This window comes from Tachypleus tridentatus, chromosome 10, assembly GCF_004210375.1.
Source record: "Tachypleus tridentatus isolate NWPU-2018 chromosome 10, ASM421037v1, whole genome shotgun sequence".
Classification (NCBI taxonomy): Eukaryota; Metazoa; Arthropoda; class Merostomata; order Xiphosura; family Limulidae; genus Tachypleus; species Tachypleus tridentatus.
This window is the reverse complement of record NC_134834.1, coordinates 82,797,977-82,816,284: the sequence shown is the minus strand read 5'-3', so window position 1 is coordinate 82,816,284 and position 18,308 is coordinate 82,797,977. Positions and strand designations below refer to the sequence as shown.

General features: G+C 34.6%; 1 protein-coding gene across 1 annotated transcript in view; it reads left to right on the top strand.

Moving 5' to 3' along the window:
- LOC143229728 (neprilysin-1-like) overlaps positions 1-16,942 on the top strand; it is a 59,215-nt gene extending 42,273 nt beyond the window's left edge. The window contains exons 15-20 of the mRNA XM_076462462.1: positions 5,529-5,596; positions 6,403-6,533; positions 8,717-8,782; positions 8,921-9,016; positions 12,781-12,857; positions 13,735-16,942. Of these exons, the coding sequence (XP_076318577.1) occupies positions 5,529-5,596; positions 6,403-6,533; positions 8,717-8,782; positions 8,921-9,016; positions 12,781-12,857; positions 13,735-13,834 (538 nt within the window). The 3' untranslated portion in view covers positions 13,835-16,942. The remainder of the gene's footprint in view (positions 1-5,528; positions 5,597-6,402; positions 6,534-8,716; positions 8,783-8,920; positions 9,017-12,780; positions 12,858-13,734) is intronic.
- The last annotated feature ends 1,366 nt before the right edge of the window (positions 16,943-18,308 follow it).

Sequence of the window (18,308 nt, the reverse complement as noted above, 5' to 3'; positions counted from 1 at the left end):
ATGTGACGGTCAATCCCACTATTCGTTGGTAAAAGAGTAGCCCAAGAGTTGGCGGTGGGTGGAGATGACTAGCTGTCTTCCCTAATTTAGCAGTGTAAGACTAGAGGGAAGACAGCTAGCCATCACCACCCACCGCCAACTCTTGGGCTACTCTTTTACCAACGAATAGTGGCGAGCATACTCTTTTTAGCACAGATAGCCCTCATGTAGCTTTGTACGAAATTCAAAGACAAACATATAGAGTGTTAGCACACTGTCTGAGATGTATAAGACACTTGTGTGCCTTCCTTCCCACTGTATGTGTGTGTTTTATATAAAATGTAATAAAGGTTTTTGGCGCCATCTATGAATGTACTTGACTTTAACTCACACCAGTTCTCAATAACAGCAATAATCGAGGATGGAGGGATTGGGTACGGACAAATAAATAGACACACAGAGTTATGTGCTTCATATATGTAGATTTACCTAGTGGTTATGCTTTCCTAAATACAAGACTGTTAAACAGAAGAAACGTTTAACAGGGGATATTATTTATTTTTCGTATGTAGATGCAAATATTATATGTTACCAGTCGAAAACATCAACGTTTAAATTTAGAATGAATCTCACTACTTTGACAGTTTATCTTTCTCATAAATTTCTATGTAGTTATGTAGAAATCTAAGCGCATAATGTTATTAATTGAATTACGAGTTGTCCGAGTATCATGTTTTACGTCTGTTGATTTAGAATTCAGAGGGCTAACTACTTTGCTTTAATTGAATGATTCGTACGTGAAAATACATCTGAGGTCGCTTTAAGTGCAAGCTGCGGTGTCCGCACATTTTGTCCTTGTATCTTTAGTTCAAAGCCAATTCCTGACTTTTCGAAAGTGCAATCAATGCCTCATGAAATTTCTCATGACAAACATTCCGAAAACAAGTACTTATACAGCGACATGCTTAATAAGTGTAGGGCCAAATGACAAAATATTTTGGAATAAAAAAAAGGAGCTTTCAATATTATTCATGGTAACAAGAAAATTTGCACTGATGAGAGTTTGGATCAAAAAACTGATTTAAAAAATGGCACATCTCATTTTGCAAAGTATAAATTATATGTTGAAATAGAAAATTCCGATCTGAAAGGGCTTGGCATGGCCTAGAGCGTTAAGGCGTGCGCTTCGTAATCTGAGGGTCGCGGGTTCGCGCCCGAGTCGCGCCAAACATGCTCGCCCTCTCAGCCATGGGGGTGTTATAATGTGACGGTCAATCCCACTTTTCGTTGGTAAAAGAGTAGCTCAAGAGTTGGCGGTGGGTGGTGATGACTAGCTGCCTTCCCTCTAGTCTTACACTGCTAAATTAGGGACGGCTAGCACAGATAGCCCTCGAGTAGCTTTGTGCGAAATTCTAAAACAAACAAACAAACAAACAAACCGATCTGAAATAAGCAACTTAACAGAGACATTTTGTGTCAGGTAGCGATAACAAAATATTTATTAAGGCTTCATAGTTGAAGCGAATGTCCTGTTTTCGTGAGAAATATGTTCAAGGTGCCTATAGTCATAGTAAATCCATTTGACTACATATTTATTAAACCTCCAGATGCAACCCCACTGAGGCTTTTGGTGCTTTTCGTTGGATTTATCTTGATTTTGGAGATTGACGTTCACGTATAGTGGAGGGTGTGCGGAAGATGTGTTCTCTAAAGCTGACCTCTGTCATCTTCCACAGAAGCTTGATGAGTTAAACTTTCGTTATCGCAAAGTGAAGTCTACTTATCATTATGACAGTGGGTGTTGTAACACTAAGGTCGACGCAGGACTTGGAACATCTTTTCTTGCAAAGTGCGTTCTACGTTAGGTAGAAAAAATACGTTAGGTTTAAAGTTGTTTGACATTTCTTTCTTTGATCGTGCTACAACAATCCAAAATATAAAGACTAGAACTGCAGAAAATCTGAAGAAAAAAGTACGTTTGTAGAATTAGAACAGACAAACAACTTAACGATATCGTGTTCCTAGTATACTAATATTTCCATCACTATTATCGTGTTCCTAGTATACTAATATTTCCATCACTATTATCGTGTTCCTAGTATACTAATATGTCCATCACTAGTATCGTGTTCCTAGTATACTAATATTTCCATCACTAGTATCGTGTTCCTAGTATACTAATATGTCCATCACTAGTATCGTGTTCCTAGTATACTAATATGTCCATCACTAGTATCGTGTTCCTAGTATACTAATATGTCCATCACTAGTATCGTGTTCCTAGTATACTAATATGTCCATCACTAGTATCGTGTTCCTAGTATACTAATATTTCCATCACTAGTATCGTGTTCCTAGTATACTAATATTTCCATCACTAGTATCGTGTTCCTAGTATACTAATATTTCCACCACTAGTATCGTGTTCCTAGTATACTAATATTTCCATCACTAGTATCGTGTTCCTAGTATACTAATATTTCCATCACTAGTATCGTGTTCCTAGTATACTAATATTTCCATCACTAGTATCGTGTTCCTAGTATACTAATATTTCCATCACTAGTATCGTGTTCCTAGTATACTAATATGTCCATCACTAGTATCGTGTTCCTAGTATACTAATATGTCCATCACTAGTATCGTGTTCCTAGTATACTAATATTTCCATCACTAGTATCGTGTTCCTCGTATACTAATATGTCCATCACTAGTGTCGTGTTCCTAGTATACTAATATGTCCATCACTAGTATCGTGTTCCTAGTATACTAATATTTCCATCACTAGTATCGTGTTCCTAGTATACTAATATGTCCATCACTAGTATCGTGTTCCTAGTATACTAATATGTCCATCACTAGTATCGTATTCCTAGTATACTAATATTTCCATCACTGGTATCGTGTTCCTAGTATACTAATATTTCCATCACTAGTATCGTGTTCCTAGTATACTAATATGTCCATCACTAGTATCGTGTTCCTAGTATACTAATATTTCCATCACTAGTATCGTGTTCCTAGTATACTAATATGTCCATCACTAGTATCGTGTTCCTAGTATACTAATATGTCCATCACTAGTATCGTGTTCCTAGTATGCTAATATTTCCATCACTAGTATCGTGTTCCTCGTATACTAATATTTCCATCACTAGTATCGTGTTCCTAGTATACTAATATTTCTATCACTAGTATCGTTTTCCTAGTATACTAATATTTCCATCACTAGTATCGTGTTCCTAGTATACTAATATGTCCATCACTAGTATCGTGTTCCTAGTATACTAATATGTCCATCACTAGTATCGTGTTCCTAGTATACTAATATTTCCATCACTAGTATCGTGTTCCTCGTATACTAATATTTCCATCACTAGTATCGTGTTCCTAGTATACTAATATTTCCATCACTAGTATCGTGTTCCTAGTATACTAATATGTCAATCACTAGTATCGTGTTCCTAGTATACTAATATGTCCATCACTAGTATCGTGTTCCTAGTATACTAATATTTCCATCACTAGTATCGTGTTCCTAGTATACTAATATTTCCATCACTAGTATCGTGTTCCTAGTATACTAATATTTCCATCACTAGTATCGTGTTCCTAGTATACTAATATGTCCATCACTAGTATCGTGTTCCTAGTATACTAATATTTCCATCACTAGTATCGTGTTACTAGTATACTAATATGTCCATCACTAGTATCGTGTTCCTAGTATACTAATATGTCCATCACTAGTATCGTATTCCTAGTATACTAATATTTCCATCACTAGTATCGTGTTCCTAGTATACTAATATTTCCATCACTAGTATCGTGTTCCTAGTATACTAATATGTCCATCACTAGTATCGTGTTCCTGGTATACTAATATTTCCATCACTGGTATCGTGTTCCTAGTATGCTAATATGTCCATCACTAGTATCGTGTTCCTAGTATACTAATATGTCCATCACTAGTATCGTATTCCTAGTATACTAATATTTCCATCACTAGTATCGTGTTCCTAGTATACTAATATTTCCATCACTAGTATCGTGTTCCTAGTATACTAATATGTCCATCACTAGTATCGTGTTCCTAGTATACTAATATTTCCATCACTAGTATCGTGTTCCTAGTATACTAATATGTCCATCACTAGTATCGTGTTCCTAGTATACTAATATGTCCATCACTAGTATCGTGTTCCTAGTATACTAATATTTCCATCACTAGTATCGTGTTCCTCGTATACTAATATTTCCATCACTAGTATCGTGTTCCTAGTATACTAATATTTCTATCACTAGTATCGTGTTCCTAGTATACTAATATGTCCATCACTAGTATCGTGTTCCTAGTATACTAATATTTCCATCACTAGTATCGTGTTTCTCGTATACTAATATTTCCATCACTAGTATCGTGTTCCTAGTATACTAATATTTCCATCACTAGTATCGTGTTCCTAGTATACTAATATTTCCATCACTAGTATCGTGTTCCTCGTATACTAATATTTCCATCACTAGTATCGTGTTCCTAGTATACTAATATTTCCATCACTAGTATCGTGTTCCTAGTATACTAATATTTCCATCACTAGTATCGTGTTCCTAGTATACTAATATTTCCATCACTAGTACCGTGTTCCTAGTATACTAATATGTCCATCACTAGTATCGTGTTCCTAGTATACTAATATGTCCATCACTAGTATCGTGTTCCTAGTATACTAATATTTCCATCACTAGTATCGTGTTCCTAGTATACTAATATGTCCATCACTAGCGAGGACTATATAAATAAGCCTCTCTGGCTTTGTTAGGATGCTACATTTGCACTCTATGGTTCACGGGATCCAGACCCGCCATCGGACATACTCGTTCTTTCCCAATATATGTCGTCCAAGAGTTGGTGGTGGGTGGTGTTGACTAACCCCTTCCCTCTTGTTTATCACATCATAATAAGGGACGTCTAGCGTAGATAACCTTCTACTAGCTTTGTACGAAATTGAACAAAATAGAGAAAAGTGAAAACAAGCTGGAAGCTAAGCTTGGTGAGTAAGAGAAGTAATATTATTCTCTTTTTTCAACTTGATCAAAGAAACATGTTGGTTTTTTTCATTCGCCTTCGTTCTTTAAGTCTGTGATGTTTGTTAGGTTTTTATGGGGTCTATAAGGGTTATAATTATATTTAATAGTTTTCAGCAACCCCACTAGAAAATTTGTTCCAGCGTCAATAACATATAGTGTTATTATACAAATACGGCCGGGCATGGTCAGGTGGGTTAAGGAGTTCGACTGGTAATTTGCGGGTTCGAATCCCCGTCCCACCAAACATGCTCGCCACTTTTAGCTGGGGGCTGTAATAATGTGACGCTATAAAATTCAAAACAAAGAAATATACACACATGTATAAATATATAGATACACTTATATAATTGTAAAGGAAAGTAACAATCAATTAATCAATATGATCAAAGATTGTTGGTTATTGAAATACATATAAATGATTGATATTCAGACAACTAATAAACTAACTGTTATTTTAGGTCACTGAACTACGGAGGAATTGGTGTGGTCATCGGTCACGAGATTACTCATGGTTTTGATGATAAAGGTAAGAACTATTTAATCACTGATGGCAAAGATGAGGATTCTGTCATCATAATCACCTATCAGACTATGTGATTACTGAACACGAGATCAGATCTGTTTTGATGAGAAACACAATTATTGTAAGAATGGATAGTAGGAAGGAAAACAATATCCAATGTTGTAAAATAATTACATTTAATAATCACAGTAATTATGTAATATTTGAACTTATGTTTTTGTAAACTTACTTCTTTTATCAGAAAGGAAAAACCAGACTTGATTAAGTTGAAAACTCCATCTTAAATTTCGTATTATTTTCTATCTCCAGTTATTATTAATTGAGTCTGATGATTGCTAGTTATAATTTATTATAATAAATTGAAAAACCTTTAATTATGTTTCCAAACTATAAAATTAGAATTAGGCGCAGATTAATCACACAATATGTTATTGACACTGAAACAAATTTTCTAGTGTGGTTGCTGAAAACTATTAAATATAATTGTAACCCTTATATTTGATGAAAAACCACACATTATGGTTTTACTATGTTAGAACAAGCGAATGAAATGAAATCGGAACCACACGTGCTTATCTAGTCAAGTAAAAACTGTTTTTAACCTCCATCTTTTTTACAGTCTTTAAGTGGGTTTAACAAAAATACTGTAATCAAACAAACCGAAAAGTAAACCAGTACACTATATTTTCCTAATACCACCGATAGGTGCGTATACGCACCATATCACACTAGTTTCCGTGACATTGCACAATGTCAGGATTATTAGACATTTATTCAAGTTGATTTTGTTTAATTATTTTACTTGATAGGTCGCCAGTTTGACAAAGATGGTAATTTAAAACAATGGTGGGACAATGGAACAATAGAACGTTTTCGAGAACGTGCACAGTGCATCATTGACTATTACTCGAGTTACGTTTTAGAGGATATAGGTCTGAATGTAAGTTTGTCTAAATCTAGTAATTAAAGTAAGTCGTTGACATTTGAAAAATAAAGCTTCAAGATATGGTCTAAAATATAATACTAGTAACTGAATCTATGTGATCAATGCCATCAAATTTAAAACTTGTTTACATAATACGTGATTTCACGGCCGATTTGTTCAACATCAAAGCAAATTAAAAGATAGATAAAAAAACAGAGAGTGAGAGTACTATTTTCACAGTAATGCTGTCCTATATACTTTCTTCACTTATTAATTAATAATATCATATTCTCTTAGATTAGATTATTTTGATCCTGTATTTTAGCCCGATTTTGCCAAAGTCACGATCAGTTTCTTAAGTGAATAAATAAACTGCTAACCATGGAACTACCAGTTATAGACTCCCTCTATCTGCGTTTTAAGCATGTTTCTGCTGAACTGTTTATGTAAGAAATAACTTCTGATATAAGGATTCTATCACGCTGTTGCACATGAAACGTCGGATGTTTAAAGGAAAATGTGTGACACGTACATCTTCTTGTTGTTTAATTTATTTAATCAAAATAAGCTCCTTTAGACTCAGTACACTTCTACCAATGAGCTGTAAGTTTATAAATGCTATTTTTAAAGAATTGGACGTCCTTTGATGCAGTAAATTCTTCAAAGGTGCTTTCAATTGACTTCTGGTTTGCAAATGTCTTTCTCCTTTGAGAAGGTATCCAAATGTTTAAAAAAGTGACAATTTGTAGGGGAAAGACGTGGTAATTATGGTGGATGAGGTAAAGTTTCATAATAAAGTTCGTTCAGTTTCTGGACAGTAACGTGTGAGATATAAGGTCTAGCATTGTCATGGAGCAATGTGGATCCACTGCAATTGACAGAATGTTTTTATGACAACTTTAAATGCATATTTTCAATCTCACAACAATATGTCTCTGCTGTGATTGTTTCTCCTGGGTTTAAGAATGAATAATGGAACACATTGCTGACATACACTGATCATAAGATTCTGTGGGTTTTGACAACCTCATTTCATTGCCTCAAACAATGCCAAATTAAAATATAGGAAAACTTCCACGTATAGAGAAATGAACTTCCATGAGCAGGGACAAAGAGGAACTACAACGTTCCTAACACCCCTGTTAGGAAGATAATTCCTCAGATTTCTCTTTCTAAACTAAACCCATGCAAGGTTTCATTTTGTTTTCCAGTTCTGACGTATGTTTTGGTGCTTCTTCATAGTCAAGCCACTGACCAGAGCATCGTAAATTGTCATAAAGAATCAATTTTTCATCACTAATGACAATTCTGTGGAGAAACTGGTCGTTTTTGTTACGAGTAAGGAGTGAGGAACAAATTTCAACTCTTGTTTCATGGTTTTCAGTCATTTCGTGAGGTACCCATTTATCAAGCTTTCTCACCTTACCAATTGCTTCAAGATGTCGGAAAACTGTTAAATAATGAACATTAAGTTTATCGGCAAGTTCTCTCACGGTTTGGTTGGTATCTGATTCACATAAGACCTACAGTTCTTCCTCATTAATGGCTGTCTGAAGGCGGTCCCGAGGCTCAGATTCAAGGCTTGTTTCATCACAGCGAAATATCCTAAACCATTAGCTGTGCCATCACCAAATATATGATTTATATTACGAGCTGTTGTCGCCGCGTTGTGACCAAGCTTGAACTCGTACAAGAAAATTAGACGAACATCAGTTTTATTTATATTGATTTTTGTCAACATGTGCACTTTTGAAAATCCGACATTTCATATGAAACAGCCTGATAGTAACAAATGACACACGATAAATAAAACTTAAAGAAACATACCTTTACTACTGTGACGGTGCAATTTATTTTACGTAAAATATAAGTAATTTTACCAAATATGTTTCGTAAGTTCTTTGCCATGAGTGATGTAACAGGCAAAAATATAAAATTACTCCATATAATGGAATATATATATCTAATAGGTAGTGAAGGCTATATATGAGCAAGTTGGTAATATGAGAAGTGATACGATTCATAGAAATAACAATGTTCCTTTTTTACATTGATTTCATTATTGTTTCAGTTTAATCAAAGAATCATATCAGCTTATTGGATTGAGGTTTCCTAGATTAAGTTTCAACATTCTTCTCTAAAAGATTGTAGATTCGGGTTGTATCTTAGTTTAGTTTAACTGTTAATATGTTTTACAGGTAAATGGTAAAATGACTCAAGGAGAAAACATTGCTGATAACGGAGGACTAAAGCAATCCTACAGGGTATGGAAAAGTACTTTATATCAGTATCACTGTGTCTCTTATATCTCAAACTCCTATCGTATGAGTGTTTTCAAGCACACGCTGCCTATCTATTTACAACCATTTGTCTTTGCATATAAATATATATTTTAATTTTAGGCATACAAAAAGTGGGTACAGAAACATGGAAAGGAACCACTACTACCAGGTCTTCATCTCAATCATGATCAGCTCTTCTTTCTAAACTATGCCCAGGTACGATGTTCCACATTTTTTTCAATAATTATATATTTTATATATATATATATATGCACAATGGAATTATCGACTTTTGTGAGAATTAGATTGAACTCGTCTTTTGCTCCTGGTTAAAACAAGTTATCTAAGTGGATGAGAACTAATTAACTCATTATTGTATACACCAAATTCATTATTTTGTTATAGCAAGATATATGCATATGTTATTTTCGGGTTAAAGTAATTTCTACTTGAGTATTAGACAGGCTGCTTTATAACAGGAACTTTGTTTTCAATAATTATGCAGTAAATCTGAATTTACATTACTAAGTTTAAAGTAAAAACAATAGACAGGACACATTATGTAAATTGTAAAACAATGTTTATTTCAAATGCACAGTATTAGTACTTGTATAGATATAGGACAGTCACCTTCCTGTCAGAATTACGAATCATTTAACAAATATAATCTCACAAGATGCCTTTTCCTTTAATCGACACACATAAGGAACAAAGTAGAAATCTAACCAAAAACCTGAACTCCTTACAAAACAGAAAGCATCAATTTTAAGCTTAACAGCATTCGTTATCACGTTGTTGGTCCTCCTTTTACAAAATAACAAAGGCTGTAACTTTTATATATTATCAATTTGGCCAAAGGAGGATATTGCTGTCGATGACCGATCCTTCGTAATGTGCAAAGTTAGAGTAATATCTCAGTCGGCAAAGTTGATACTGGAAGGCAACAGATAAACAACAGTGACTTGACAGCTCAGACTAAACAAAACATTTTAAAACTCTGATGATAATAAAAGATTGATAAAATTTGTATAATAGTTTACATATCATACTGTTCCTCTCGTGTCTGGTTCAGGTTTGATCTCAAGCTGACCATCAAATGTAACTTTAAAAGCAATAAACTTTATGTTTATGATGAGGTCAAGAAGCATATTAACATTCCTATCAAAAATTACACACACCACATGGATGACACAATCTTTAGAAAAATAATTACACTCAAACACCAGAGGCATAATGGTATGGTATGTCTGTGGAATCACACCACTAAAAACCAGGTTTCGATAGCCATGACGGGCAGAGCGCAGATGGTCCACTGTGTAGCTCTGTGCTTAATTCCAAACGAACAAACACCAAAAAATAAATCGTTTGGTTATAATTTAACACACAAGACTAAATATAACGAAATAAGATAAAACTCATTTGGTTATAATTTGAAATATTACATAATCTAGAAATAATTAAAATAAAAACCCGATAATGTATAATGAAACGAAATAAGGACCCTTGAAAACACATTAATAAAGAAATGACAGTTTCAATGACTGTAGTAATTCAGAGGCATACTTTACTGAATATAATAAATGAAAGGTCGTAAGAGTGATAAAACCCTTGTACACAGTAATAATATGTTAAATTATTTTTAGACAAGTAATAAATAACACTATGAAAAAACCCTTAAAAAGTGAAAATATTTAAAATGTAATACGTTTATAGAAATATTGTTCTCTTTGGACTTGTTGGTTTCATACTCATATTGCTGTACAAGTCAGTTTACAAGAGGTTCTCTGTTATATACAGATGTAGCTTATTGATATTTTTCAAGTTCTTTTATACACTTTCCATTTACTATAACTCGTACATTAATGGGTTAGTTTGTTGAAGTACTAGAAATTGGCCAGTTCAGTCAGATCCAAGTTACTTCAGTGTTACTGGTATATGACTGGACTCAATCTTCATACTGGAATGTTTTCATAGCACTTCTTTCTTTGAGTGGCCTTTCCTAGTTGTTGTCAGTTGATCCCATATGCATTGAATATTCTAGGTATTAACTACGCCACATATTTCTGTGGACATTGTGGGTTGTACTCCCATAGGGGCGACCATACATCACTAAACAACAAAGATTGATATTTCTAGCCTGAACAAGAGTATGTTAAACAAACAGCCTATAAAACAGGAACATAACTTATTATCCTTGCGAGAGCTGAGATGATTACGAAATTTCTCAATGCAAGCAGTTCACTGTGCTTCCCCAGGACACATCAGTTTTTTGCGGATAATTTTGTCAGTGTCTAATGCTAACTGCTGGTTGTTCTTGACAAACTGAGTTATTGGATCTTCTTTTATCACTTCTTTAAACATCTAGACGAAATATATATTTCACTTGCAGGAACCAATGTTGCCAGCAAAAGCTTCTCCTTACAAATTTGTAGCCAATATTTGGCTGAGATGCTGCTAACCTAGCAGATGCAGTATGACAGATGTACTCAGAGACACCAACAGTCAGACAAGAGTCGGTCCACCATCCATGTTGGCACAGTAATTGTTTACAGCAATACCTTATACAGTTCTGCACATCTCTGAGTTTCTTCATGAGCAATGGTCATCCCTGTAGGATAGTTCCAGGCTCTGAGAGGCTCAGGACTTCGTGGTTTTCACGTGTTGGGGCACACCAATTATTTGCTAGAAGAATAGTCCTGACTAGTGTAAGTCATTTGTTACTGACAGTTCCAGCACGCTTTGGGTGGTTGTCATCTTGATACGGGACTGTAATACTCTAGCTACTGACAACCTGGGAGTCCTGTAGAGACCTTTTCAAGAGGTCTCAGACTCATTCAAGTGACATTGCGACCTTCGACACATTTAATTGTTCTCGTTTTTTCTGTGCTGACATCAGACCTCAAAGGCAAGGTTTGATCTACTGGTCTGGGTACAACAAATATTAGTTAACTGTCTTGAGCCTACAGTTATAGCCTGACCAATCTCAAGGAGCTTTGAAGTATTAGTGAAAGTCCCATGTCAAGAAAAAGGACTTATTCTGGTGTTTCAATCCTTCTCATACAACCTTTTATCTCTCTAATGGCAAATTTTCCCTCTTGGGCTTGAGCACTTTAATAAAAAAAAATATTTTAATTTGAAGTTTGCCTTTGAACTCGTATAATCAAGGACTAATACACACTGTAGCAATATGAGCTGCAATAATCCTATAGACACAGCACCAGGATTTCTTCTTGCTGTTTATACTGTAGTATTCTCGTGTCAAAATGATTTCTATACAACTGTTAAACAGATTCATTTCATAATAAGTAACATTAGCTGTATTAACAAGTCAAGCAACACAAGGAGTAATAAAACTACTTCCAGCAACACAACTAGCACTGACTTTACTCACGCGTCTTCTAACGAAACAAGTAATAGTGACTGTACTAACAATTCTTCTAATTGGATTGCAGTAAAACTATCTCAGAAGAAGGCTTGAGCTAGAACGTTAATAAAATAAAGTTTTTATGGAACTTGCGTCGTCCTGACTTGTAGAATAAGTTCTTTACTTCATTAATTACTACGTTACATAAAAAATAATGTTGATATCTTTGGTTTTCCTAATTCGTGTGTGCCTGACGTGACAAAGAATACGTCATATAGAAAAGAAACTCGTGCGTCTGTTTCGTGTCGAACATTCAAAGCTGAGATACTTTGCAACTCATGCTGTTTTGATATCTGTGATCCCACATTCCATTTCAGGTCTTAGTGTAGTTGCGTCATTCTGTTTTACTTCTTTATCTTGTATTTGAAATATAAAACTAGCAAATCTTGCTAATGGTTTGAATCTATCGACTAACCCTATAGCATGCTATTCGATGGTTGGTTACCTTACACTTAGTTTTTAATGCTAAAATCGTGATATTTGACCTTGAATTTCTACTTCACAAATAAAAAAAAAGTTTGGTGAAAGCTGAGTTTACTTGTTTTCTGTGTACTAGATCTGGTGTGGAACCATGAGGCCGGAAGACTCACTTAGCAAGATTCGGTCATCCGTTCACAGTCCTGGGCCAATAAGGTAAAGCTTTATTTTGTTGCGTTTTTACAAATATTTCTCAAGTCATGTTATTCGTGCATGTATTTTAGGAGCTTACTAAGCAGAACGTATTCAGTTTAAGGTAAAGAATAACAGTTGCTGTTACAGAATCTTAAATAAATCTTATTTATTATTTTAATTCAACGTTGTGTGTCATCACAGCCTTCCTTGTGAACGTTTGCGATCCTAAGAATATTAAACTTCCTATGGATGTAAGTAAAGCATGTGATTTTTGTTTGGTTTTTTATGCACAAAGGGCTACCTGACCTGTGCCCACCACGGGTATCGAAAACAGGTTTTTGGTAGTGCAAGTCCGCAGACATATCACTTTACCACTGGGTGGCAAAACATGTGATAATGCATCACGATGAAACTGATAATAAATTACATCATTCTATACCGGCCCATTAGGGGTTTTCAGAAGGAAGAGTGTTTAATAACATTTCAAATACAGTTTATTTTTTACTTTGGTGGATCAACTGAGCTTAAAAATCAACAAGAAAATCTTAGTTGAAACATCGAATCTTCCGGTGTAGAATTAGAATGTCTTGTATTGAAAGGATTGTTTCTTTGGAATTAATCACAAAGCTATTCAATAGGCTATCTGTGCTGCCCACGAGGGGTATAGAAACACGATTTTAGTGGTGTGAGTCCGCAAACATACCGCTGTGCCATTGGGGGGGTCGGGGGCAGACAACTGAATTCAAAACAGCACATTTCAAATAGACCTGCGTTTTTGATGGTGTGTAGTTATTTTTGTTTTAATTATAATCTTTGGTTATAAGCTATTAACAACGATTTTGCTTTTTTGTGATTTTTACATAATGAAATTGATTTACGTTTTTTGTTGTTGTTTTAGGGTTCTTGGTCCGTTGTCGAATTCATATGACTTCGCTCGAGCCTACAACTGCCCTAGTGGGAGTCGAATGAATCCCAAAAAAAAGTGTTCAGTATGGTGAGCTCATTGTACGTCGTCACATCTTATAAAACACAATTCTGCCGGTTGTGTTGACAGAAAAATAATGCGGACTTCCAAGTTTAATTCACAAATTGGCATGGAGGAGGGATAGTTATGAAAGTAAAATAATTGACTAAAAACATAATTAAATGAGACAGCATTATGAAAATATTAAACGACAAACGTAACGTCTACGGATGTTATCGTTTCTCAAGAAGATATCTTTTAATAAATGTCCTCCCCTTTTTTTAAAAGACATTTCATTTCGTTGTGAAACGAATAAGATTTTGTAAAAATGTATACACGTGTGACAAGTTTTTCTCTGATAATCAGGTTTGCTTAATCAGCCAATAAGCTTGTAGTATTGAAGTTTTGTAGGTCTTATCTGATGAAAACCTAACTAATATACAAGTCAAATCTTACATAACACCTTTTTTATTCATTTCATTTAAAAACGATTGTGTAAATAAAAAAATTCAAAAGTGTAAAGTAATCTTTAAATCATCACGTTAATAGAACTTTTCTTGTTGTAATTAACCGTATTATTTATAACATTCATGTCAATGTTATATATAGAAATGTAAATAATTATTTCGTTTTTTTACAACGAGAATGAAACGATTCCACGAAGTTATTTAGTAATATCCATCATAGTACTATTATTATTATTATATGTTACATTGCACAAGGTGTATATACAGCCAGTTTTAAGTACTTGAATTATAAAATACTTAAATAGTTATATTGTATGTCTCTATTTTGCGCTATAAAGGTAGGTACTTCACTATCTTCGAATTACTACATGTATATTGACATAACTGTACAACGTCAACTCAGATTCTTAAACTGCAGTAGAAATTGAAGATTTTTAAGGGGAGATTTGCTTTTCTGTTTTGTGACAGTAAATAGCCAAGTATATTTTTTCCTAGATTATTTTTTGTATGTTTATTAACTGCTAAAAAAATGTAAAACAGAAATTGAACTTTCATTTAGATCTTTCAATTCCAGATGGCGCTACTTAAACTAAATACTTAGGGCTCTGTGTAGAGTCAGTTACTCGCCAGTAGCACGGCAGTATATCTACCGATTTATAACGCTAGAAACCGGGTTTCGATACCTGTGGCGGACAGAGCACAGATGAGCTGTTGTATAGCTTTGTGCTTAATTGCAGATAAACTAGAGACCGTGTATATAAATTCTTATATTAGGCGATGTAGTAATAGTGACATACTATTATTATAAGCTACCCAAATATTGATGAACCTCTTGGGAATTTAAAATTAAACAAATTTCATAGATGCTTAGTTTTTCCAACATAAAATTAAAATTTTAGTTTCACTTAAAATCGCTAATCCCTAAAAATGTTTTTTTTTTCTTTTCAAGGGGATATTAACGTGTGATATTATATTTCATATGTTATATTTAACATGAAGATCCGTAAAATGTGACAACGAAATTAAAAGACTGAAACTAAAATTATAAAGAGGATAATTGTACCAGCTTTTCTCAAGTGAGGTTACATGTTCTCCTTGTTTCTGAAGATAAGTTAACAGCAGACAAATAAACACCTTACAATCAACAATTACTGACGATTAGAACCATTTCTAAACAGGTAGAGTGAGGAGGTTTATTGATGGAAGGTTCATTCTTTCTTGCGGGGGGAGGGAGGCCTCGTAGTCAGCATTCCCAGGCTGTGAATTTGAACATTCACAGTTTCTAACCCGTTGGTGCAATCAGTCGTCAAGACTCTGTGTTCAGATTCGTTTACCTAAAGATTTCCAATCCAATCTGACGTGTTAGGTTTTAAACCAGGGGTGATCAGGAATATTCATCCTCTTCACTCCGTTTTTGGTTTATTTTATGCATCACTTGGATTTTGTCCACTGGTGTTTTGCTGGTTGTTTTGTTCAGAGATGTAGTATGTTAGTATTATTGCTGAGGTACTGTGATGTCAAACAGCTTTAAATTGTACTGTTTACCTATCTCGACCCTTTTATAATACTCTCCCTCACTGAAGGCACGCTGAATGGGCACCTTTCAAGGAATTTCCGACACCTATTAACATTTTTAATAAGTGAATACTTGCCATACTGTGACACCATTTTCGACTGACATAACTGGTGTTAAACGTTGCATTATGAAGTTCGTTATAGTATTTAATAATGCCCAAGATTAATAATTATAACTGTTTTACATGTCTTTTTTTTAAAGTTTCAACATCTTTCAAATTCACATCGTTTTGCCATCTTGCACAATTTTCAGCATTACCAGTATAGAAATCTGACGTGTCTCTGTATCGACACGTGTTGAACATGCTCGATGGGCCATACGTATCAAAGTGTGCAGCGCAACGTATAGTGTGACTCACAACCACTGTTTGACAAGAGCGCATGTTTTTAAATCAAACCTGCTAATATTCCACATTTGAACTCTTAGAAATCATTGTTGTATTTTGAACATATCATAAACCTTATATTAGTATAAGCTAAACGCAAATACAGACTTCTGTTGTTTGAAAGCAAAGCAATTTAAAACTGTTGTATTTATATTAAATGGAGATTTTATTGTGTATGTATTGATACGGATATTGTTGCGCATGTATTGGTACAAATATATGTTTGTATTACAGTTGATATTAAGTACGTATTGATAGAAATACTGTTGTGTTTTCGTTAATATGAATATTGTGTTTATGTAGATGTTGATAACGGTTATTCTCGTGTGTGTATATCTATTTTGGTAACACTAATATGCACGATTTGGCTATTGTGTGTGTATATATATATATATAGTTATTGATACAGTTATTATTGTAATTAAGTTAAACTTTGTTTCAAAAACAATTTAAAAATCCTGTCTGATTAACTGATTGTATAAAATATGTCACTGAAATTACGACTGTTATTGGAGTTCAACGAAATGATAAACAATGTATAAGATTTCCATGACGTATCTTGATGTTTGTTTGAAGCTGTTATCCTTTTAATTTCCACCAATAAGAGTGTTGAACACTCTTGTGATTTATCTTTTACGGTCACTATAATGTTAGTAAAGCATGGTAGAAGTTGGATGTAATTATATTTAAATGAATAAATATATCAGTATGCACATATAACTTGAGTTGCAACTTTGTTTTCCATTTCTTTGATCTTTATGTCCTTGAGAACAAAAAATCCCTCGTGCATAAGTTTTCAATGGGTGCACAGCTCGAATTTTTTGTCTTACAAATGATTTGTTTCAGAAACTCGTAACTACAAATGTTTGTTAATCATTTGTATCACGAAAATATTAATGTATCATAAAGCGTTGTTTGTTATTAACTTAAACAATGGGTCTTCTATGCTGTGCCCACCACGAGTACGAAACCCGTTATTCGCAAGTGTTGCAATACCCGAATCCTCTGTCTGTTAAGTACGAAAAAAATATTTTTCTCAAAATACATCTGCACAATATATAATGTTTCAGTCCTTTGATCGTTAACTTAGTTTGCAGTTTAACAGGAACAACATCAATATTGTTATATGACAGAGGTATCTAGGTGGATTGGTTTGATTTGTTTTGAATTTCACGCAAAGCTACACGTGGAGGCGTTATAATGTGACGGTCAAATCTACTATTCGTTGGTAAAAGAGTAACCCAAGAGTTGGCGGTAGGTGGTGATGACTAGCTACCTTCATTCTAGTCTTACACTGTAAAATTAGGGACGGCTAGCGCAGATAGCTCTCGTGTAGCTTTGCGCGAAATTCAAAACAAACTGCAATTTCCCGGTGGCTCAATGGTAGGCTTAAGGCTGTTAAAATGTGAGGTTATTCCTGAGGCAGATATAGCGCAGATGACTCCTTGTATAGTTTTGAACTAAAACAAAAGAAAAATTATATTTCGGTAAGAATAACGTGGCCAAATTATTTGCCAATAACAATCAGGTAGTAATGAACAACTCGCATAGATCATGGGACAGTAGCAGTTTATAATACAAATGCAATGACTGGGTTTTGGTAGCTGTCATAATAAGTTACTAACGTGGCCAATTTATAGCAGAAGAAGCGCTTAAACAGACCGTGAAGTATTGCCAATAGTGCGAAGGCAATCAGATTAGAGCAATAATACTTTGTGAATCGCCATTGCTAATGTAACCAGATTACGTTTGAAATATTGTTTGTTTTGTTTTTGAATGTCGCACAAAGCTACTCGAGGGCTATCTGTGCTAGCCGTCCCTAATTTAGCAGTGTAAGACTAGAGGGAAGGCAGCTAGTCATCACCACCCACCGCCAACTCTTGGGCTACTCTTTTACCAACGAATAGTGGGTTTGACCGTCACATTATAACGCCCCCACGGCTGAAAGGGCGAGCATATCTGCCGCGACCGGGATGCGAACCCGCGACCCTCAGATTACGAGTCGCACGCCTTAACACGCTTGGCCATGCCGGGCCATTGAAATATTAAATAAGTCACTAACTTGAATATGTGATACAAC